The sequence below is a fragment of the Dasypus novemcinctus genome, chromosome 5 (genome assembly GCF_030445035.2).
Source record: "Dasypus novemcinctus isolate mDasNov1 chromosome 5, mDasNov1.1.hap2, whole genome shotgun sequence".
Taxonomy (NCBI): Eukaryota; Metazoa; Chordata; class Mammalia; order Cingulata; family Dasypodidae; genus Dasypus; species Dasypus novemcinctus.
In genome coordinates this window covers 12016171-12038736 of record NC_080677.1, presented here as the reverse complement: position 1 = coordinate 12038736, position 22566 = coordinate 12016171, and the positions used below count along the sequence as shown (strand labels likewise).

Below are 22566 nucleotides of genomic sequence, written 5' to 3'. Positions count from 1 at the left end.
CTCTCCCACCCGCCGCGGGCTGACCTGGGGCGCAGCTTGGGCTCACCTGGGGTGCAGCTTGTACACGGAGCCGTCCACGCCCACGGTGATACGCATCACGTCCTCGCTGCGGCTCTGGCGCATGCGGTTGAGCACGGCCGCCAGCCCCGCCGAGCACATCTGCGCGGCGCGCGTGGACACGCTCTCGCAGGCGCGGCGCACCAGGTCGCAGTCGGCGGCCGACGGGCGCAGCCCCAGGGTGCGCAGGATGTTGTAGATCTGCTTCCGGTCGCCCGAGTCGCTGCGGGGCGCGGAGGAGGCGGACGCGTCGCCGCGGGTCCTGCCGCGCCCCCAGCCCGCCCGGAGAGACGCAGCCTTCCGGACCGTGTGACCCCATTTGGAGGCCCGCCTGGGACCCCCGCTCCCAGGGCCCCGCCGCCACCTAGGGCCCCGCCTCGGACCTCGCGCGGGAGGCCCTTCCCGCCCCGCTCCCCACGTCCCCGGCGCACCTCTCCACCTGCGAGACGAAGCGCGTCTCGAAGGCGCCGCGCGTGCGCAGGTGCTCCGAGGCCTCGCCGTGGAAGAGCAGGTTCTGGTCCACGAGCTTCAGCAGCAGGAGCCGCACCAGCTCGCCCATGTACTTGCCGCCGATGAGCTTCTCGTACCTGCGGCGGAGGCCGGGCGGCGGGGTCACCGCGGGCGGCCGCGCGCCACCGAGCCTGGCCCGAGGTGCCCGGTGCAGGCGGAGACGAGGCCAGGCCCCACGCCCCCCGGGAGCGCCTGGGGCCGCCACCCGCTGTGGCTCCAAGTCTGGGTTCAGGCCGGCTGCGCCTGGGACGCCTTCACCTGAGGGACTGAGGCTGCCCGCGGCTGGCGCGCGCGCGGAGCGAGCGGAGCGTTGCGGCCCCGCTCGCAGGCTTCTCAAACCGTGGTTCGCTGGGCCCTGCCGAGCACGGGGTGGCCACCGCCTGACAGGGTGCGGACGCTGGGATCGTCAGGCCAGCGAAAGCCCCAGCGGGCACCGAGGTCGGGGTGTGTGCCCTGGGACGGAGCTGAGCTCGAGGTCGCGGAATGTCCGCGAACCTCAGCCTCTGCGTCTTGATCGACGTTTCACGCTGGTGGCCGCGTTGGGGGTGTGAGCGCCAGCCATTAAGCCGACGGCGCCGCTAGCGCGCCAGGGCGCAGAGCCGAAGGTGGGCGCGAGGTCGCGTGCGCGGCGCGCCCCTGTCGGCGGCTCCAGCCGGCGGCGGCGTTGGGCACGGTGCCAGCACGCCTGTGCTGAACGTGGACACATGTTTGCTTTGGGGAACTCTGGGCTCAGCACGATCAATCTTGGCGGCGGGTTTTGTGGCAGTTCTCCCCCCCCCCCCAACATCTAAACACGAGCTCTTTTCTTTCTGAGGATGGAGCCTGCCCATCTGTGCCGTTCCAGCCCGCAGAGGGCCGTGAGTGCGAGCAGAATGAATGAACCCACGAGCCCGCTGAGGAAGGAAGTGTCAATTTGCTTTTCCCCAGAGGAGTTTGAAAACAAGCCCATTATGTGGGGGAAGGGCAGGGTGTCCATCTGCCGCGGCGCGAGCCCAGGGCACGGCCCAGCGGTCTCTCGGGAGGCTGAGCGCTCGGGGGGAGGGGCGGCGGGGCTGGGGGAGGGGCGGTCCTTACAGCTGCTGACCCGGGTTCAGGGAGTTCTCGTCCACCACGCGGTCGTACTCCAGCAGGAAGTCGTCCAGCTCTCCCGAGTCCCCGAAGGCCCCCCACTCGGTGTTGACACACATGCGGCCCTCGTTCCCCTCCACCAGCTCCACGTTCTGCATCTCCTCCATGTAGCAGGCGTTGCAGCCGGTACCTGCAGGGTGGGGGGGTGACATCAGTACCCCTGCTGTGGCTATCCCCCCCCCCACCCTGGATGGCCTGGTGGGATGTGAGGGGGGGGCCTGGCCTGCAGGGAAGTTCCCTTGGCCTTGTGTCTTGCCAGCCTCCCCTGAGTCCCCCCTCATTCTGTGCACCCCCATGCTGCGTGCAGGGCCTCCCGGCATTGCCGGGAGCAATGGAGAGACCACTGCTCAGCGCCCCCCGGCCCACCCTTGTGGGCTTTTGCCTTGTTTGCCAGCACTTTCCGCACACATGTCAAGCTTCTCTGACCAGGGTGCCCAGGGGTGAGTCAGTCCTGGCGTGGGCCCCCAGAGCCCCTCATAGACAACTGCAGGCAGCACCGGCTGTGACACTGGCAGGGTGCAGTGCAAAGTGAAAACGGAGGCTCCAGCTCTCAAGGTATCAAGCACTGCCAAGGTGAGAGCAGGGCACGGAGCTGAGCTCGAGGCCACCGCACTGGGCACGTGCCTGGGAGCTGGCCAGGGCCTGACCTCCAGCGCGCCAGGGGCCAGGCGGGCGTGTGCGCAGGCCAGGGCTCAGGCGGTGTCTGGCACCAGTGGCTACGCGCCTGTCCCGGGGCGCCCCATTCCCTGCATCCCAGCCGGACCAGGCCTTCTAGGTTTTTTGTGAGAAACCTCAGGGCCAGACTTTTATGTGGATTCTCCCCATGTTTAGATATTGCTGATGGCTCTAAATGTAGACTCTGAGTGGACGGGTGAGCAAGTTGGCAGGGCAGGTGCGAGCCACAGACGGGGCTGGCCTGAGCCTGGCTTGGTGAGAGCGAATGGTAGGTGTCTTAGGAGCCACACCCGATTGGGTGGCCCCAGACCCTGGTAGCGGTGGCCAGGGGGCACAGCCAGGGACCCTGGAGACACTGTTCAGATGTTGGTCTTAAAGGCCACTTTCCACCTTGAAGGTAGAAGGAAGGGAAAAGATGTAAGAGAATACGTGAGGCAGGCAGGAACTTAAATTGAATACACAGATGTGTACACACACAGGTATATGCGAACACATGCCTTCCTGCACACATATGTACACCTGCATATATGTGTACATATATAGGTTTGGGTGTGTATATATATATAGGATTAGAGATCGATTCCTAAGAACACAAATATGTCGCACTGCAGTGTGTCCTCTGAAGCGACTGTCAAAGCAAAGAACTTGACACCGACTTTCAGGCCTCCAGCGCCAGGGTGGGCAGAGAACACGGCAGGCCTGGGAGCCAGCAGGTGACTGACCTCCGGTGGAGAGCACCTCTGATGGCGAGCGCGACCTCAGCCACTTCGGGAGGCCAGCTGTCCTGGAGTGGAAGGGCCTTCAGCCAGGCAGAGGGCAGCTGGGCTGCCCGCATCCGGTCGGACCACCCGAGAAAGGAGAGCGCCACTTTTGTTCTTTGCACTTGGATAAACCCATCTAGTTGGGTTGATTTACTAGATAGAGGGTGCTCATGAAAACTCCTGGAGGTGCTGTAAGTGTGGCCATACTGGAATGTTTCCGCCCGCAGGGAAGAGCTCCTGTGTGCAGGCCACACCCCGACCCCTCCCCAAGACCCCACCGTCACTCGTCAAGTCCTCGGGCTCTCCCGCTGTCCCCCTCGCGAGGCCTGTCAGTGGCTGGGAGCTCCCTCTGTGCAGCCTGCAGTGGACAGCGCCCAGCCTTCTGGGGGGGGCGGGGGGAGGTCTTACCCACAATCATGCCGACCTCACACCGGTGGTCTTCATAGTAACAGGAGATCATTGTAGCCACGGTGTCATTCACCATGGCAACCACGTCCATCTCAAAGTCCTGCCAAGAAGCACAGAGGCAGCCGTGCTGGGGCTCAGGGTCAGCCTGGGTGGGGCCCACCCTGCAACGTGGGGGAGGCTGGAATTGCCTGGGGGCCCCCAGGGGCGGGTGCAGGGGCCACTCACCCCTCTGCGCTTGATGGCGTCTCGCAGAAGCCCCACGACGTTGTTGCCTTCGGCCCCCGAGGCCTTGAAGCCTTTGGTCCAGTTGAGAAGGATGCCCTGTGGGGAAGGAGGACCCTCGGTGCTGCCGCCCAGGAGGCGGGGGGCGAAGGGCAGGGGCCACGGCAGGCGGGGACAGGCCCGGGAGCCAACTGACCGCGGCACATGCAGCCCCATTGTACAGCCGAGGAGACCGAGCTCCAGCAGCCACAGAAGCTGGAGGGGCGTGGGAAACAAGGTCCCACCGAGAGCTCCTGTTCAGCCTGCTGGTCCAGCCAACTGAAGAATGGAAGCAAAAGCTCGGAGACCTCCTCTGGGGTAAACATAAAGTCTGGAGGGGAGCAGCCTCCAGAAGATGGGTTTTCTAATCCCAGGGTTCTGCCGTAATGCTCCCCGCTGCAGGTGGAGGCACCACCTCAGCCCTCCCGGATACTTCCAGGGGGACGGGAGCTCGGGAAACCAGCACACGGGGCTCTGGCTGCAGCTGTGGCTGTGAGCAGTAGACTTTCCTTGTCTCTTGTCCAGAGGTCTCGTGTTCTCGGTGTACGTGTGTGTATGTACGTATCATCTGTGCGTAACCATGGCAGGCTGACGTGCTCGCTCACGAGTGGAATAAACTCAGGCTCCTGACCAGCAAGAGGCGGTGCCTCGTAGAGACACCGTGAGTGGGTGCTGAGCCCAAGGTCTGGGTTGAGTTCCAGCACGGCCGCTTCCCACCAAGGGCACGTGAGTTTCCTCCTCCGCTGTGGGGGTGACACTAGGATGCGCCCCATGGCGCAGGGTGAGGCTAGAGCACATCGCGAGTGGCAGAGCCGCGATCCGAATCCGGCTCTTCCCTTGCAAGCGCTCGGGCTCTCTCCCAACTCGGGGGCTGCGTGGGAAGGTGGCGGGAGGCGGGCTTCACGCGTCCCCTTCTCTGGGCGCACACCCCCTGACCTCGGTGGTCCCCGCATGGGCGGGACCCCTCCCTGACCCCCGGCCCAGCCCGCGGGCCCCACCTTGTCGATGTCCTCGTGCCGCACCGGAAAGGAGAAGGTGAAGCCCAGGGGCAGCTTCTTGTGCTTCATCTGGTGCTTGTCCAGGAAGTCGGAGATGCACTCGGAGACGTAGTCGAAGAGCTGGAAGACGCACGCCCAGGTGGGCCACCCTGGCTGCGGGGGGCGGGCCGGAGGCGGTTCCCCGCGGGGGCCTCTGTGCCTGCCCCCCCATTGGCCACTAGCCCCCGGGGCTCCGTCAGCCCAGCCCCTGGCTGGCGGGTCCAGCCTGGCCCCTCCGGCCATGAAGCACCGCCCTGGCCACGGCCCAGAGTCCCCTTGGCCGCCCCCGCGCCCTGCCCCCGGGCCAGCGGCTGACCGTCTCGGCCGTGCCGGTCATGACGTCCTCGGGAATGGAGTACATCTGGTGCTTGGTCTTGACGCTCCACTGCCCCGCCTCGCCTTCCCCCACCTTCACCAGCATCACCCTGAAGTTGGTGCCGCCCAGGTCCAGGGAGAGGAAGTCCCCGACTTCTGCAACCACAGGGAGACGCTTGCTGGCCTTGAAGCCTCCAGGGCCAGAGAGAGAGGAGGGGAGGGCTCGGGGGCTCCCAGGCGGGGCCTGCCGAGGCCAGGAGTCCAGGGGCCTGGGAACACCGTGGAAGGGGTCAAGGGCGGGTGGGGGAACGGGCCACGGGAAGCCGGACTCGGGCTGGCCTCAGGGGCACGAGCACCGGGGGCTGAGCGGGTTCCACTCTGCACTGGTCTCTCCTGGGTCAGAGGATGAAGGCCAGTGGTAGGGGGTTTGACTACCCCGGGGGAGTGGGAGAGCCCAGCTGGCCAGTGAGCCGAGGGCCAGGGCCTGCTCGATCCAGGGCCCAAGGCGCTGGGGATGTGTCGTTGCCCCTGGAGAGCCGGGACCAGGGCTGCTGGGGGCACGGGGGCCCCTCTACCTGCGGGGATCTGGCTGGGGCCAGGTGCCTGCAGGGCATGGCGCGAGCCCAGCCCCGCCCCACGCCCCTCAGCCCATCCTTCCCCCCCCCCCCGCCCCCGCCGCAGTACCTGAGCCTTCGGGGGTGGAGCGCACGTAGGTGGGCAGCATCTTCACGCTGGCCGCCTCGTGGGTCTCCAGCCTCAGGCCCCGGTCCATCTCCTCCTGCATCCGTCTCATCACCTTCTTGAGGTCCTCCTCCTGCAGCTGGAACTCCGCGAGGATCTGCTCCACCTGCCGGAGGGACGGGATGGGGTGGGCAGCAGCCAGGCTGGGGAGGGGCCGCGGGCTTTGGGTGGGTGGGAGCCGCCAGGCATCCTTCCCAATACAGCCGGACCCTTGAAATCTCACGAGTGATCTCAAGCCCTTCGCCGTGGTAAAACCAGCCGAAAAAGCCTGAAACAATAGTTGCCCAGCAGAACACCAGTTAAGTCCACTCTAAGATCAGTAAGGGAAGAAATTGTAGCACTGATGTGGAGAAAGTGGCCATGGTAGCTACTGAGGGTAGGGAGAGGGAAGAAGAGATGTGCTGTGGGGGCATTTTCAGGACTTGGAGTTGTCCTGGGTAGTGCTATAGGGACAGATGCTGGACGTTGTGTGTCCTGTCGTGGTCCACTGGGTGGACTGGGGGAGAGTGTAGACTACAATGTAGACCACTGTCCATGTGCTGCAGCGGTGCTCCAAAATGTATTCACCAGGTGCAGTGAATGTGCCACGATGATGGAAGAGGTTGCTGATGTGGGAGGAGTGGGGTGAGGGGGTGGGGGTATACAGGGACCTCATATTTATTGAATGTAACATTTAAAAGAAAATAATGAAGGAAAAAAAAAGCCGGAAACAGCAGGGCTCAAGGACGGGCTCCTGAATCGAGCCTGGCAGCCTGCGGCGGAGCGAGCAGCAGAGGGCACGGGCTTTTGCCCCCTGAGAAGGTTCCTGGGGAACCATTTTCCCTGGGGGCTTCCTGCTGCCCCTCAGGCCCGTGGGCGGGACAGGGAGGCTGGGGCGCCCCAGGAGGGCCTCCTGGAGGGCGGCTCGCAGGTCCAGGAGGCCAGCCGCTCCGCCCAAGCGAAGTCAGCCAAGGAAGTGAAGGGCCCGCGTGGGCAGACGTGCACGTGGCAGGGGCGCGGCGACACTGGGAGGGAAAGGGTGGCCCACCAAAGAGGCGGGTGGGTAAGGAAAGCGCGGCCGTCCACCCCACGGAGCGCTCCGGGCGCGGGTTCGAGTCCGCGGCTCCTGCGAGCCCAGACGCCCGGGGAGGGGGTCTCTCCACACGAAGGCTGGCCTCGGCTGCACCTCTGCGGGGTCCCCACGCGGGTCCCCACAGCCTGGCCCTGCTCGGAGGCGCATTCTGGCCCCCAGCGCCCTGGAGAAAACGTGGAATTGACGGGCTGGTGAGCTCCAGGCAGCGGGCTGAGCAGCCACTCTCCACGGAAGCTCATTCTACCGCACACGGCGTCAGGGCCAGGTCGGGGGGGGGGGGGGGGGGGCTTTGGAGCTCTGGGCCCAGGAAAAGCTTCCTAAGCTCAGTCCATCCCCGGGGCTGTGCCCAGGGTGAGTAGGAGTTTGCAGGAGGCTGCTTCAGCTAAGGGGCGGCCCAGCCCAGCCGGGAGGGGTCTCCATCCTCTTACTGTAGTCCCTCAGAAGAGAAGGAAATTCCAACAAAGAGAGAGCGAGCCATGGGGAGGAGGGCCAGAAGCTGAGCGTCAGCGGGACTGGAAGAGACGGGAGCCCAGGAGAGGCCACCACGTGCCTTCTGAGTGACAAGCCCAGGACTGAGGAGCAGGCACTCAGTCCCAGAGCACCACCGTCTGCAGGGAGAAAGCATCGCCTCGATGACACCTCGATTTGAACTTTCTTTTAGCGTCAAAACCTTCAGCTAATAAATCCCCATTGTTCGTGTCCCCAGGGACATAACTAAAACAGGGTTTGGGGTATCCTCTAAATTCCAGCCAGGAGCCAGCACAGCTATTTGTCCATACTTCCTTCATCTTCAGAACCCAGATTTGGTTGGGGGCAGCACAACAAAGGAAGGTGGACCTTTCCCCTGCCCCTGCAGATATCTGTGATGGTCTAAGCCAAGCAGAACAATCTCATTCCTCTTTGCTGGTTGGCATGTTCTGGCCAATGACAGGTGAAGGGATTTACCTGTCATTGGCCTCCGATTTTAGCAGGAAGAAGGGGTCCCTCTAACTTCATGAACACAGCTGGATAAGAATGAGATGGTAGGCACTATGGCAGCCATTCTGCAGCCAGGCGGAAACAGGCCTGAGGGGCAAAAGCTGTTACCATATTCCAGAAAGTGGAGAAGAGAGACACAGTGATCTGGCTCTGGTGGCACTGGCTGAGTGGACCCTGGGACTCACACCTCCAGGCTGGTTAGGGAGCACACATGTGCTTACACCATAGTCTGCCTTTCTGTCTCCTGCAGCGCAAAGCCTTCCTTACAGATGCAGAATCCTGGTTCAGAGCCACTTAGAATGAGACCCAGGGAAGGTTGGAAAGGGATGGGGCTGATATCTCTGACAAAACACACAACCAGACATGGGACACACCTGTCCGGGTCGAAGAGTGTCCCCCAAATCCACATCCACCCGGCACCTCTGAATGTGACGTTATTTGGAAATATGGTCTTTTGCAGATTTAACTTCTTAAGATGAGGTCCTAGGGGCTAACGGTGGGCCCTTAATCCAGCAACACAGACGGAGAAACCATGCGCCGGTGGAGGCAGAGCCCAGAGCCAGCGGGACCTGGAAGGCAGGCAGGCGCCGCCCACCCTCGACTCGGGCATCTGCGCTCCACGACGTCGGAGCACGGGCTCCTGTTTCGGCCACCCCATCTGTGGTAAATCGGTGACGGGAGCCCAAGGACATCCACCCCACCCCGCTGGCGTCCTAGGCAGGCCGTGAAGCAGCGAGGCTTGATCTCGAGGGCCACAGCTGCCACCTTTGCCCTCCTCCTCACCTCCTCATGCCACAATGCCAGAAAAAGGAAAGAAGTAAAAAGACAATGATGTGCTGATAAGTGCACAGCGTGGATGAGCCCGAAGGCGCGACGCTGAGTGGTCACCAGACCCACAGGACAGCTGTTCCACTCGTTTGAACAGCTAGAAGAGGCAGATTATAGAGCAGAGTCTCCGGGGCTGGGGAGGGGGTGGGGTTTCTGTTTGGGGGAGGAAAAAGTTTTGGTAATGGATGGTGGTGACAGTAGCTCACCATTGTGCATGCAATTAATGCCACTGAATTGTACGCTTAAAAATCACTAAAATGGCCAAAATTATGGTGTGTGTGTGTATATATATATGCATATATATATAACCACACCCCAAAAATAATTTTTTAAAAATTGCCCATGGCCTGGCCTAACAGTAAAGATGTAACATTTGCTGGATTCTTCCAACCCACCGGCTGCACTCGGGGCTCCACAGGGTGGCCTCTCCCTTCACAAAAACTGTCCCCCCATTGCGCCAGCACCCCAAGGCTCTCGCCAGCCTGTGAGGGGGCGCCAGGTCGGCACACCCCTGCAACCGCCGGTGGGTCTTGGTGGCGGCTTAGTGATAGCACTGCCGTGGGCTCCATGCAAGGTGGTGGCCAAGTGCTCCAGCTCTGCTGGGTCCCATGCCCCTGTGGGCTCGGCCAGGTCAGTCCCTCTGGCGCTCTAGCCATCTCCCCACCCGTGGCCTGCGGTGCTCGTCCTGCCCATTGCCAGGTCTGGGGCTGCGGACACCCGCTCGCCACGGAGCGGTTGCTTCCTTGGTCGTGGGAGGAGCTGGCAGGCCTAGAGGCACCCAGGTCTCCTGCACTGAGTCCCACTGGCCCCTAACTTGTCCCCCCTAGAATCCTGGAAATCCTGCCACATCAGACACTTGCCACCTGGCCAGAGGGCGACGGGTCTCCAGCTGTCGTTTCCAGGGCTGCCGTAGCCCATCTTGCAAGCAGATGGCTTAAAACCACAGGAATGTCTCTCTCACTGCTGGGAGGCTGGAAGCCCAGAATCAGGGTGCCGGCCCCTGGGGCTGCAGGCGGCTTCGGGGCTCCGGGCCCTGTGGCCTGTGGCCTCACCGCTTCAGCCTGCCCCTCGCGGGCTCCTTCCCAGTCCCTGCCGTGTCCAGACACCTTCCCCTAAGGACTCTGTCCTGTCGGGCCAGGGCCCCTTCCAGGCCAGGGGGCCCTTGTTAACGACCCAAACTTGAAAGACGCCAGTGCCAAGCCAGCTCCCGTTCTCGGGATGGGGGTTCCGGTTAGAACGCGTCTTTTTTGGGGGGCCCCTATTCAACCCCCCGTAGTTTTAGCGTCCACCTAGTAATTCCCTCGGCTCTGCGGTCTGGGAGAAGCACACGCGTGGGGTGTGCGGACTTGAGCCCCGCCTCAGAGGTGCCTCAGCCTCGTCCCGCCTCGCGGGGAACGTTCCCCCACCTTCCGGGAATGAGACCATCTCCACGAGGCACGTCTGTGGCGCAAGTGAGAAGAGGGGGGACGCTTCTGGGCACCTGGTTCTGTCCCCATCAGGGAGGCCGCTTCCCACTTGGGGCTGTTTTGGGCCTTGCAACCTTCTCAAAAGCATAAACTTGCTGCCACCACCCGGATGGAGATATGTTCATCACAAAATCAGGATTTCTGGCTTTTCTTTTCCTGGGGAGGGAGGCTGTGTCGGAGGGGGAACATCTCCTCGTGGCTGGGACACCACTGGAACCAGAGACGCTGCTGCAGGCGGGTGCCGCTCTAGAGTGTGGACCCTCCCCCGTCACCCAGCATCTGAGGGAGACCCCACAGTCCTGGAGGGCACAGGCAGGGAGGGCGCCTGAAGAGTCCACGCCCCCCGTCCCAGGCGGCCCTGGCTGATGCGGCCCTCGGACGTCAGCGCCTGGGTGAGGGGTCCTGCCACGGCCTCCACCCCTGGTCTGGCCCGCCGACCCAGGAGGAGTGCGGCCCCCGGGGGGCCCCTCCCGCCGACCCCCGTGCCCCTCCAGGCTGTGCGCGCCCGTGGCCGCTGCTGGGAAGAGTGGCCCCTCGGCTCAGCCGCTAAGCTCGGCGCCCGCCTGGCCGCGCTCTGGACCTCGCCGGCCCCTGGGGCCCTCGGATGCTCCGGGGGCTTCTCCCGGCAACGGAGGCAGGAGCTGAGGCTGAGGGGCGCCGGCCCCGCGCCGGCAGCGCTCCTTCCGGGCGCCCGAGCCCGCTGCCTGCGTCCCGCTGCCCCCGCACGAGGCGCACAGGCCGGGGCTCCCCGCGAGGGGCTGCGCCGGCGTCGAGGCGGCCGCTCTTCCCACGCGCTGCCCGAGCAGCCCAGGACGGGCGGCAAGAGGTCCTCGCTGGTGGCCCCGCGACCCCGTCCCCCCAGCACAGGCCTCGGCCCCCTCCCCCCTCCAGCAGCGCCCCCAGACCCGCGGCCTGGCGGGAAGGGCCGGCTCACAGATGCCGCCCCTGCGTGGCCCGGAGGGCGCCACCTCCTCGGGGTTCCCTGACCCCCGGGGTCTGCTGAGCACCTGCGGGCCGGGCGCGGGCGCCGGGGCAGCGGGAACAGGACATCGCCCTGCCCCTGGGGCCGACCCGAGCTTGGCAGCCACGGAAACTAAGCCGACCGGGCAAGCAGTGGAGAGGGTGGTGAGGAAATCAAAGACAGCGAGGGGACCGCCAAGGCTGCTTTAGGGAAGGTGGCCGGCGCAAGCCGTGGCCTCCTGGGGCGGCCGCGGGGCTCAGCTCCTGCCCGAGGGGAGGAGAAGCTCGTGGAGCTTCCACTGGGGCACCCCCCACCCCCCCCACACACACACACAGGACCAGAGACTGTGACTGCAGAGGGAGGCGGTGAGAGCCGGAGGCCGGAGAAGGAGGCGGCCAGAGGGGGCGGAGAGGTTCCGCTTGCTGGGATGGGGCGCCCCGAGACCTCCAGAGGTGCAGGATGGAGTGGGGGACGCCAGGAAGGAGGTGGGGCCTGTCGCCACACCTGTGGGTCAAGCAACGGGAGGACGCCAGCGGCTAGAGCTCAGGACAGTCTGGCCGGGGGGATTGGGAAGCGGGCGCTGTGCCGGCCTCCGACCAGCAGCGTGGAAGGGGTGAGCCACGGCCCTTCTGGAAACGGCCTGGAAGGGCCACGGCCACCTTCCAGCGGGCCAACGCCGGACCACAGCTCGGGGATGTCCACGGGCTGCCCGCCGGGCAGGGGCTTTCTCTCTCCTCCCCGCCCTGCCCCCGCGCTGGGGCTCCTGCGGGGTGGCGCCCCTGCCCCCTGCCTCGGCTTTCCGTGGAGGGATAAAGCGCGCAGTGCTCTTGGAGCTGGCCCTCCGTCCACAGCAGCTGGCCTGGCCGCCCTGCCGTTCCCGGGGGGTGGTCCCACCCCAGTGCAGGGCCTGGAGCCCCCCTCCCCAGGAGGGCAGCAGGAGTCCTGCCACTCGCCCCGCTCCGCCCTGGCCCTCCACTGCCCAGGGTGGCCACTGGCACTTCGTGTGACCCAGTGACCCCAGCCAGCCGCCCAAGCATCCCAGAGCTGCGAGGGTGGGGGAGCCCCTGGATGCAGCGGGCACTGAGCCAGGGCGGTCTCTCGACTCGAGACAAGCATCCTGGGTGGGTGGGGGCTAGGCAGGCACTGCCAGGGAAGCTCTCATAAGGCCACCCCCCCACCATGGGAAGTGGATGGGCTGAAGCAATTGGGCTCCTGCCTACCACATGGGAAGTCCCGGGTTCGGTTTCTGGTGCCTCCTAAAGAGAAGACAAGCAGACACGGAGAGCACGCATGAACGGACACAGTGAGCAGACAGCAAGGAGGGGGGGATAAATAAATAAAATAAATCTTAAAAAAAAAAAAGACCACCCCCCCCCCCAGCTTTGCCCTGGAGACTCTTCTGCTGGTGCTTGGGCAGGAAGTGGGGAGGGTGTGACGAGGGGACAGTGGGGGACGGCCACTTCCAAGGGGCCACGCACTCCCTGGGCCGCCGGCCCCAGGAAGTCCACTCCCCTTGGCCCTGGCTGGTGCCCTGCTGAGTCCAGGCTCCCTCAGAAGGAAAGAGCCAGGTCTTTGGAGGGCTCCTCCCAGGTTCAAGGCCACTAGGCCAGTGCCGTCTCTGCAAGGCCGGGGCCCTGTCAGCTGATGCTCCAGCTCAACTGGGGCCTCCCGCCCTAAGCTCACCTGGACAGATGAGATGGCAGCTCAGGGCTTCTGCAGGCAGAGGAGGCAGGACGGGCTGCTGAGCTGCGCTGCCCATGGCCCTGGGGCCAGGGTTTTAGCGGGTGGGGCAGGGAGGGCAGAGGAGGCTGCCCGGGGTCAGGGGTGGGGCCGGAGGGCCTGCCGTGCCCTCCACCTACGGGTGTCCTGGGCCTGGACGGGCTGCCCAGAGCTTCCGGGAGGAAAGGAGGAGGACTTTCCACCCTATACAGGTTGTCCCTAATCACCCCTTTCCTGGGGCCCTTTTGATGGGGGGTGGGGGCGGGAGGGCACAGGGGTTTGAAACTCCTAATAGACAGGAAAGGGGAGGGGGCTGGAAAAGGGCTTTGCGTGCACCAAGTTCAGGTGTTTGGGCTCTATCTTGGAGGCTGGGGGATGCTAGTCAAGTCACACTTGGGGGCCACAGGGGGATGCTACTTGCATCACACTTGCCTGGGCGGGGAGTGAGTGGAGAGGGGGGCGGGCTGCTCCCAGGTCTTTGCTTACTTCTAGGCAGCTGGGAGATGGGGCGCAGGGAGGTGCAGGGGGCGTGAGGGAGTGTGAAGAGGCACAGGGGGACGTGGAGGGATGGAGGCTGCAGGGGGGCTCAGGGGGCCACAGGTGGCCAGGGAGACATGGGGGAAGCGGGGTGCAGAGGGGCACAGGGGGCTCGAGTGCATGAGTGCAGGGTGGGGTGCTCAGGAGGGGTTCGCCATCAGCAAGAGCACACCTGCTCAGGCCCCCCCACCCATGGCCTCTGCCACAAGGCAGGGCCACCTGCTCTGCCGCCCCCAGCCCTCTCTCCCTGGGGGACCCCACATGCCTGTTTTCCTGAGTGACTTGCACCCCTGCCCCTCTGGGCGGGTTGAAGAGGGGAGGGCTTGGCGCTGAGCGGGGCCCAGCCTAGAGCACCCCCTTCTCCCCCCGCACTGCCGAGCTGCTAAAATCAGCCGGCACGCTGGAAGGTGGGGGAGCAGGACGGGGGCTTCACGGGCTGCCAGGCTCTCAACCAACAGCCAGCGTGGCCACCACGAGGAAGCCCTCGGCACCTTCCATCCCTTCCCAAAATAGAGCGAAGATGGCTCTGCCAGGCCACCAGGAGGGTCACCGCCCTGCCCAGTGCCCGGCCCTGAGCCACCATTTGCCAGTGGCAGGGCTTGTGCCGGGGCTTGGAGGGGGCCGTCTACACCAGGGTTGGGAGTGGGGCCCTCTACAATAGGTTAGGAGTAGGGCCGTCTACGCTAGGGTTGGAGTGAGGCCATCTACACCAGGGTTAGGAGTGGGGCCTGCTACACTAGGGTTGGAGTGGGGCCCGTCTACACTAGGGTTAGCGTGGGGCCTGTCTACACTAACCAGACAAGAAGTAACGGCCCCAGGCAGCCCACCCCTCTCCCCTTCCCAACCCAAAGACAGGGCGTGAGGATCAAAATTCTCCATCGTGGGAAGCGGACTTGGCCCAGTGGTTAGGGCGTCCGTCTACCACATGGGAGGTCCACGGTTCAAACCCCAGGCCTCCTTGACCCCTGTGGAGCTGGCCCATGTGCAGTGCTAATGCGTGCAAGGAGTGCTGTGCCACGCAGGGGTGTCCCTCGCGTAGGGGAGCCCCACGTGCAAGGAGTGCGCCCCGTAAGGAGAGCCGCCCAGCGCGAAAGAAAGTGCAGCCTGCCCAGGAATGGTGCCGCCCACACGGAGAGCTGACATAAGATGATGCAACAAAAAGAAAACACAGATTCCCGTGCCGCTGATAAGGATAGAAGCGATCACAGAAGAACACACAGCTTCTGGACGCAGAGAACAACTGGAGTGGGGGGTGGGGGAAGGGGAGAGAAATAAATAAATCTTAAAAAAAAAAACAGTTGAGCAAGCGTAATGGGTCCACAGTTGATTTGATACAGGGAAATGAATTATATTCCTATATACAAGTAACGATTATAAAATGAAAAAAAAATTAAATCATACCATTAACAAAGCATCAAAATACATTGAGTGGAGAGTAATTTTATAAAGAGTATAAAAAGAACAACAACAAAAGCAACAAGAAAAATAAAAGCAAACCCGTTTTAAGGTGTGTGCTTCGAGCAGCTTTAGCCAACTAAAACCTTGACCGAGGCCTGCCTCCTCCGATTAAATACTCCAGAGCAGAACCGGGGTGTCGTTACTGTGCCTTGAGCTGCCTGCGTCTCCTCTGCGTGAGCAGGCGCTGGGGTGGCTTGCCCTACCCTGTCTTCTCCCACCTCCCTCCAAGGAGCTGCCTTTCCAAGGGATACAGAGGAAAGGAGGCGCAGGCTCTGCAGAGCCTTCAGAGGGGCTTTGAAGGGAGGATCCGGGAAGCCGTTTGGGGGTGTGATGGCAATGGGTGGGAAGGGAAAGCTGAAGGGTTACATATTGCTATGGTTTAAGTCGTCTATTTTTGAGCCACACCCATAGAAGGGTATTGTTTTGAAAAAATTGAAATTTCTTTGGGGTAGCTGGGCTGGGTGGCTTTGGGCCCCTCCCTCTTTGGACTGAGCCACGTGGGTGGCTGTTATGGTAATGATGACGTATGTGGGAGTCTGAGGGCAGAGGCTGCTCAGGAAAGCACTGGAGGAGTGACGCCTGAAGCCTGCTGGCCTTGCCCCTCGCTCGGTGAGTGACCAAGTGATCAGCTGAATCTCCCAGACAACGGAAGGCCATGAAGATTTACAACAAAAGAGGAGCAGGGAGAGAGCAGGGGAGATGAGCAGGGACTGTTGCCAGGGTCGTGGCCCTGGGAGTAGAAAGGATTTTGGGAAATGTGAAACTCTTTCTTCCTACAAAGGTGAGCAAGAGACCCAGGTCACAGAAGCAAATGTCGACTCAGGCGCTATTGTTCATTAGGATTCCTATGGAATTACTATCCCCTCTTAGCAAGCACACGCTGATAAAATGACTTGTGTCCAGAATGTAATAAAGAACTCTCACAACTCAATAGTAAGGCAAACAACCCCGTTTTTAAAACTTCACCACGATGATATGAGGGCATGTGAAAAGACGTGCATTATTGGCCAGTCAGGGAAATGCAATTAAAAGCCCAGTGACCTTGCCTCCCTACCCACCAGAATGGCCAAAATGAGCTGCACGGGACGCAAATGAGGAGAACCATCGTTTAGATACTCTCTTCTCTAGTTACACAGACAAGGAGATTCCAAACCCCAGAGGGAAGGGTCTTTCTTTGGTTCTGAAGAACCAGGCCCCAGCTCCCCGACGTGCCTCCATCCCTCAGGCTGCCTCCCCTTCCAGCTCGGATTAGCTTCACAAAGCAAGAACCTTCCAGATGCCTTGAAAGCAGGGTCTCCAGGCACAGCCCCTGTCCGTGTCCCTGCTCTTCACATGGCCCCTTATTCAGGCCTCAGCCCAAGGGTCTCGTGGGAACCATCCCACTCTCTCGTCTGTTTACAGTTAGTTGTCTTTGCCTGCTGACCCCAGAAGGTCAGGAAGCTGTGTTTCTTGCTCATTTCTCTGAACTGCTGTGCTGGACCATCCCCGGTGGAGCAGAAGCCCCACTCCATCTTGCTTTTGGAATGTAGCAGGTCTGTAAGTACTACTTGGACCTATGGTAGCCATTTTGCAGCCATGAGGGGAGGCCAAGAGAATCACAGAAAAGTTTTCTGGGAGCCGGGATAGCATGACACCCTTCCACTATGCTGGGAACCACCTGTATATGGTTTCGGTATTGTGTGAATTAATAAACCTTGATGAGCTTGGTTTTGGATGGGTGTGTGGTTACTTACCATCTAAAGAATCCTAACTGATCTAACGGGGGTTAACATTACCCTCTATTCCACTCCACTCTACTCCATCCCACTCTCTACTCCCTCCCACTCCACTCCTTTCAATTCCATTCCACTCCACTCCATTTCACTCCACTCGATTCCATTCAACTCTGTTCCCATTCCACTCCACTCCACCCCACTCCATTTCATTCAATTCCATTCCCATTCCACTCCATTCCATTCCCTTCTACTCCATTCCTTTTGACTCTACTCCATTTCACTCTACTCCCCACACTCCATTCCACTCCATTCATTCTACTTCTCTGTTTCACTCCACTCCATTCCATTCTATTATACTTCATTCCATCCCACTTCACCCCATTCCATTCAACTCCATTCCCATTCAACTCTACTCCCTTCCACTCCACTCCTCCCCACTCCATTCCATTCAACTCCATTCCATTCCATTCCAGTCCTCTCCATTCCATTATACTCATTCTCTTCCCACTCCACTCCCTTCCACTCCAACTCTACTTCATTCCATTCCAACCCATTCCGTTCTATTATACTCCATGCCAATCCCACTCCACTCCCTTTCACTCCACTCCACTCCACTCCTAGTGAGAGGTACTCTAAAAAGGTTTAAAACAAGGTATGGTAGGTGCACAAAACAGAGCACTTGCTTAGACAGGGCAGGACTGAGGGAAGCCTCCCCAGGGCAGGAAGGCAGGGCTTGCCTGATGGAGAGGTGCAGCTGTACCAGGTTTCAGAGCCACATCCTGCCCCTCCCTTCCAAGTGGCCAAACCCAGGGCTGTGTTGGAAAATTTAACAACTGACTTCCCAGGGGGAAAAGACCTGATTTGCAATGTTCGGGGGATTTCCACAGTGCAAATCCTCCCGCCACTGCTGATTTCAAGCCACCAACCTGACATTACTGAAGGACACGTTGAGAACGGGCAGGTACATCAGCCCCAGCCTGCATGGGCTGATCTGCAGCTCGCCCCCTCCCCTGGCATCTGCTCACAAAATTGCCCAAACTTTCTCCCTTCCCTGAGCTGGAAGCTTCTACTGATTGCCTCTGCGATAGTTAAGTTCACATGTCTACTTGGCTAGCTTGCGGTGCCCAGTGGTTTGATAAAGCAAACACTGGCCTGATTGTAATTGTGACTGCGTTTTGTGGGTGGATTTAAATCATTAGTCAGTTGAGTACATCCATGGCTGGTTGCATCTACAGTCAATAACTGTCAATCGATCAATCAACTGTCTTCAGTAATCATAGGAGTCCCATCATCCAATCAATTGGAAGCTTTAAAGAGAGAGTTTTAGTAGTCAGGAAAAAGAATTTCTATCTCTACTTCAGCCAGCTTGTTCTCCTGTAAGTTCAACTTTACTGCTTCCAACTTGCAGCCTGCCCTATGGAATCTGGGCTTGCTAATCTCCACAGCCAATTCCTAGAATAAATCTCTCAAGGTTTACACACACACACACACCTTATCCTGCCAGTTGTTTCTCTGGAGAACCCTAATACAGCCTTCACCTCTAGATTTCCTGTGTTCTCAAGTTCCTGGCCCACTTGAGAGGCTTATGTTCGCGGGCTCTGTGAGCACAGGCGCCTGGCATCTCTGTCGCACACCTCACCACCTTGTCGCTGGCCCAGCAGACAGCAGAGCCACCTGCGTTTAGGAGTGGGTTAACAGAGGAGGGGTGGACTGTGCGTGAAGGGATTGAGGGAAACTGTTCCACCTTCTGACTTACTCCAGCTTTAATTCCTCCTGAATTTCCTGGGTGCATGAACTATCCTCATGATCTTTGTGGCCACTTTGAAATTGTGTTGGGGAACTAATTTCCCTGACAGCAGAAGTATATAATTCATTGTGTTAAATGGGAAAAATAAGATGCGTTCTCTGCCTATTCAAAACCCTATCTCACTAACTCTTTTTAAAAACCTTTATAGCTGGTCAACTGATCTTTGACCAAGGTGCTAAGTCCACTCTGTGTGGAAAGGATAGTCTCTTCAACAAATAGTGCACAAGCAGACATGGCTCAACTGATAGAGCATCCGCCTACCATATGGGAGGGGCTAGGGTTCGATTCCCAGGGCCTCCTGACCTGTGTGGTGAGCTTGCCCACGTGCAGAGCTGCCATGCATAAGGAGTGCTGCGCCACGCAGGGACACCCCTGCATAGGGGGGCCCCACGTGCAAGGAACGCACCCTGCAAGGAGGGCCGCCCCGCATGAAAAAAGTGCAACCTGCCCAAGAGTGGCGCCGCACACATGGAGAGCTAATGCAGCCAGATGACACAACAAAAAAGAGATGCAGTTTCCTGGTGCCACGGAGGGTGCAAGCAGACACAGAAGAACACACAGCGAGTGGACACAGAGAGCAGACAATGGGGGGTGGGGGAGGGAGAAATAAGTTTAAAAATCTTTAAAAAAATCAAAATGAGATATCATCTCACATCCTTTAGAATGGCTACTATTTTTAAAAAGGAAAATAACAAGTGTTGGAGAAGATATGGAGAAATAAGAACACTTGTTCATTGTTTGTGGGAATATAAAATGTGTGCAGGGAAACGGACTTTTGCCCAGTGGTTAGGGCGTCCGTCTACCATATGGGAGGTCCGCGGTTCAAACCCCGGGCCTCCTTGACCCGTGTGGAGCTGGCCATGCGCAGTGCTGATGCGCGCAAGGAGTGCCGTGCCACGCAAGGGTGTCCCCGCGTGGGGGAGCCCCACGCGCAAGGAGTGCGCCCGTGAGGAAAGCCGCCCAGCGTGAAAAGAAAGAGCAGCCTGCCCAGGAATGGCGCCGCCCACACTTCCCGTGCCGCTGACGACAACAGAAGCGGACAAAGAAACAAGATGCAGCAAATAGACACCAAGAACAGACAACCAGGGGAGGGGGGGAAATTAAATAAATAAATAAATCTTTAAAAAAAATAAATAAATAAAAATAAAATAAAATGTGTGCAATTACTGTGGAAAACAGAATGGTGATTCCTAACAAAGATAAATATAAAATTACCATATGACCCAGGAATCCCACCTAGGTATATACCCGCAAAATGGAAAGAAGGGACTTGAACAGACATTTGCACGCTGATGTTCATAGTAGCATTATTCACAATGCCAAAAGGTGGAAGCAACCCAAGTGTTCATCAACAGATGAATGGATAAACAAACTGTGATATACGTACAATGAACTGCTTTTTGGATGTAAAATAAATAAAGTTCTGATACATGCTACAACATGGATGGGTACTGAAGACATCGTGTTGAGTAACACAAAAGGACAAATAATACATGATTTCACTTATATGAAATAAGCAGAATATGCATCTTCATGAAGCCAGAAACTGGAATATAGTTTACCAGAGGTCAGGTGGGGAAGGGAAAGGATGATTAATATTCGATTAGTATAGCATTTCTGTTTGAGGTGATGGAAGAGTTTTGACAATGGATCATGGGGATGGAGGCAGAACTTTGGATATGTAATTAACACTACTGAATCGAAAAAAGGAGAAAAGGGAAATTTTAGGTTGTATATATGTTACCATATTCACACACCAAAAAAACCTATGGAACTGTACAACACAAAGAGTGAACCCTAATGTAAACAGTGGGCTAAAGTTAATAATACAATTATAATAACTTTTTTTTCACACTAATACAAAATATCAGTAATAGGGAAACCAGTGTGTGAGAGAGGGGTATATGGGAACTCAGTACTTTCTGTACAATATTTCTGTAAACCTACAACACTCTAAAAAAATGAAAAACAACCTATACTATATAGTAATCCATCAAGAATTTCTGTACAATGTAAAGCATTTTAAACACCGACTACCTAATTATTTAACCCTTAAGGAACACAATAGTTTGTATGTTTGTGTTTAGTATATAATTATCCCATTCATTTCTTTTTTCAAAAAAAGATTTATTTATTTATTTATTTCTCCCCTCTCCGTCCATTGTCTGCTCTCTGTGTCCATTCACTGTGTGTTCTTCTGTGTCTGCTTTTATTCTCATTAGGCAGCTCCGGGAACCCATCCTGGGACCTTCTGGAGTGGGACAGAGGTGATCATTCTCTTGTGGCACCTCAGGTCCCCATTCTGCTGCATCTCTTATTGTCTCTCCTGTCTCTTTTTGTTGCATCATCTTGCTGTACCAGCTTTCTGCATGGGCCAGCACTCCTGCACAGGCCAGCACTCCTACATGGGGCAGCACTCCTGCATGGGGCAGCACTCTGCGTGGGTCAGCTCACCACATGGGCCAGCTCACCACATGGGCCAGCTCACCACACAGACCAGCTTGCCTTCACCAGGAGGCCCTGAGTATCAAACCCTGGACCTCCTATATGGTAGATGGGAGCCCAATTGCTCGAGTCACATCTGCTTCCCCCATTCATTTCAAATACTGTAGTAGGTTCTGTGGTGCCTGCCCCAACCCCCTTTGCTTGGCTAGAGCCCTACCCCCAGCAGCTCACAGCTCACAGCTGGACCTTTCTCCAGAGACTTGTCCTCCATCTTTTTTTTTTTTAATTAATTTATTTTATTTATTTCTCCTCCACCCCTCCATTCCCCCCATTGTCTGCTCTCTGTGTCCATTCACTGTGTCTTCTTCTGTGTCTGCTTGTATTCTCATTGTACAGCTCCAGGAACTGATCCTGGGACCTTCTGGAGTGGAAGAGAGGTGATTACTCTCTCGTGCCATCCCAACTCCCTGTTCTGCTATGTCTTCTCGTTTTCCCTCCTCTGTGTTTCTTGTTGCATCATCTTGCTGCGCCAGCTCTCAACATCAGCCGGCATTCCTGAGCAGGGCAGCTTTCCCGCCCTGGGTGGCATTCCCATGCAGGGGGGCACTCCTGTGCGGGACAGCATTCCAGTGTGGGCTGGCACTCCACATGGGCCAGCTTGCTGCATGGGCCAATTTACCCTCACCAGGAGGCCCTGGGCATCGAACCCTGGACCTCCTATATGGTAGATGGGAGCCCAATTGGTTGAGCCACATCCATTTCCTGTGTCCTCCATCTTTGAAGTCACCTCCAGGGTCACCAATAAAATATACCATGCCATGCATTTTTTGAGTCATACTTATGTATGTTCTTTGAGACATACTTATTTGCTGTTTATCTAAAATTCAAATTTAATTGTTAAATCTGGCAATCTTAGCCCTCCCCCTAAAGGTGGCCCCTGGCCAATAACAGATGATCCTGAAGAACAAAGCTTGGCCTTCTTGCCTCAGGAGGGACAACCCGTGATGCCATTTGTGTTCCAGAGCTGCCCATGGGATCAGAGTGAGGCTCAGCTTCCGCTTAACCCATACACCTGCCTACATCTACTCCTGCCTTCTCCTATTCTCCTCATTTCCCATAGGTTATCCCTGAGAGCACTGCCTCACTAAATTGAGTGTATCATGTGTTTCTAAGGAACTCAACTGAAGAAAGTTGGTACCAGGAATTTTCCTAGACACCTAGGATGGTGTTTTGGCTTCCTAAGCTGCTCAAAACAGATACCATGAAGTGGTTTGGCTTAAACAATGGAAATTTAATGGCTAACAGTTTTAAGCCAGGAAAGTGCCTAAATCAAGGCATAATCAAAATGATGCTTTCTTTGTGAAGACCAGCTACCAGCGATCCTGGGCTCCTCTGCCACATGGCAAGCAAATGGCGGCATCTGCTGGTCTCTCCCTTGTCTTCTGGGTTTCACTGCTTTCCTCTTCTTGCTTCTGTGACTTTCTCTCTCTTTGCCTGAATTTCATTCTCTTTAAAGGATTCCAGCAAGAGGATTAAGACCCATCCTGAAGTACCCTCATCAAAAGAACCCACTCATAGTGGGTCCACACCAATAGGAATGGATGATATTCAAGAACAAGTTTTTCTGGGGTTTATACAGCTTCAAGCCACCCCAGATGGGATTTTATAGCGCCAGCCAGAGGACACG

General features: G+C 58.3%; 1 protein-coding gene across 1 annotated transcript in view; it reads right to left on the bottom strand.

Annotated features, from left to right (window-relative positions):
* GCK (glucokinase) overlaps positions 1-22566 on the bottom strand; it is a 56091-nt gene that overhangs the window by 8682 nt on the left and 24843 nt on the right. Inside the window, exons 2-9 of the mRNA XM_058296699.2 lie at positions 5837-5999; positions 5154-5308; positions 4799-4918; positions 3765-3860; positions 3540-3639; positions 1642-1825; positions 489-644; positions 47-280 (exon numbers count right to left, since the gene is read on the bottom strand). Of these exons, the coding sequence (XP_058152682.1) occupies positions 47-280; positions 489-644; positions 1642-1825; positions 3540-3639; positions 3765-3860; positions 4799-4918; positions 5154-5308; positions 5837-5999 (1208 nt within the window). The remainder of the gene's footprint in view (positions 1-46; positions 281-488; positions 645-1641; positions 1826-3539; positions 3640-3764; positions 3861-4798; positions 4919-5153; positions 5309-5836; positions 6000-22566) is intronic.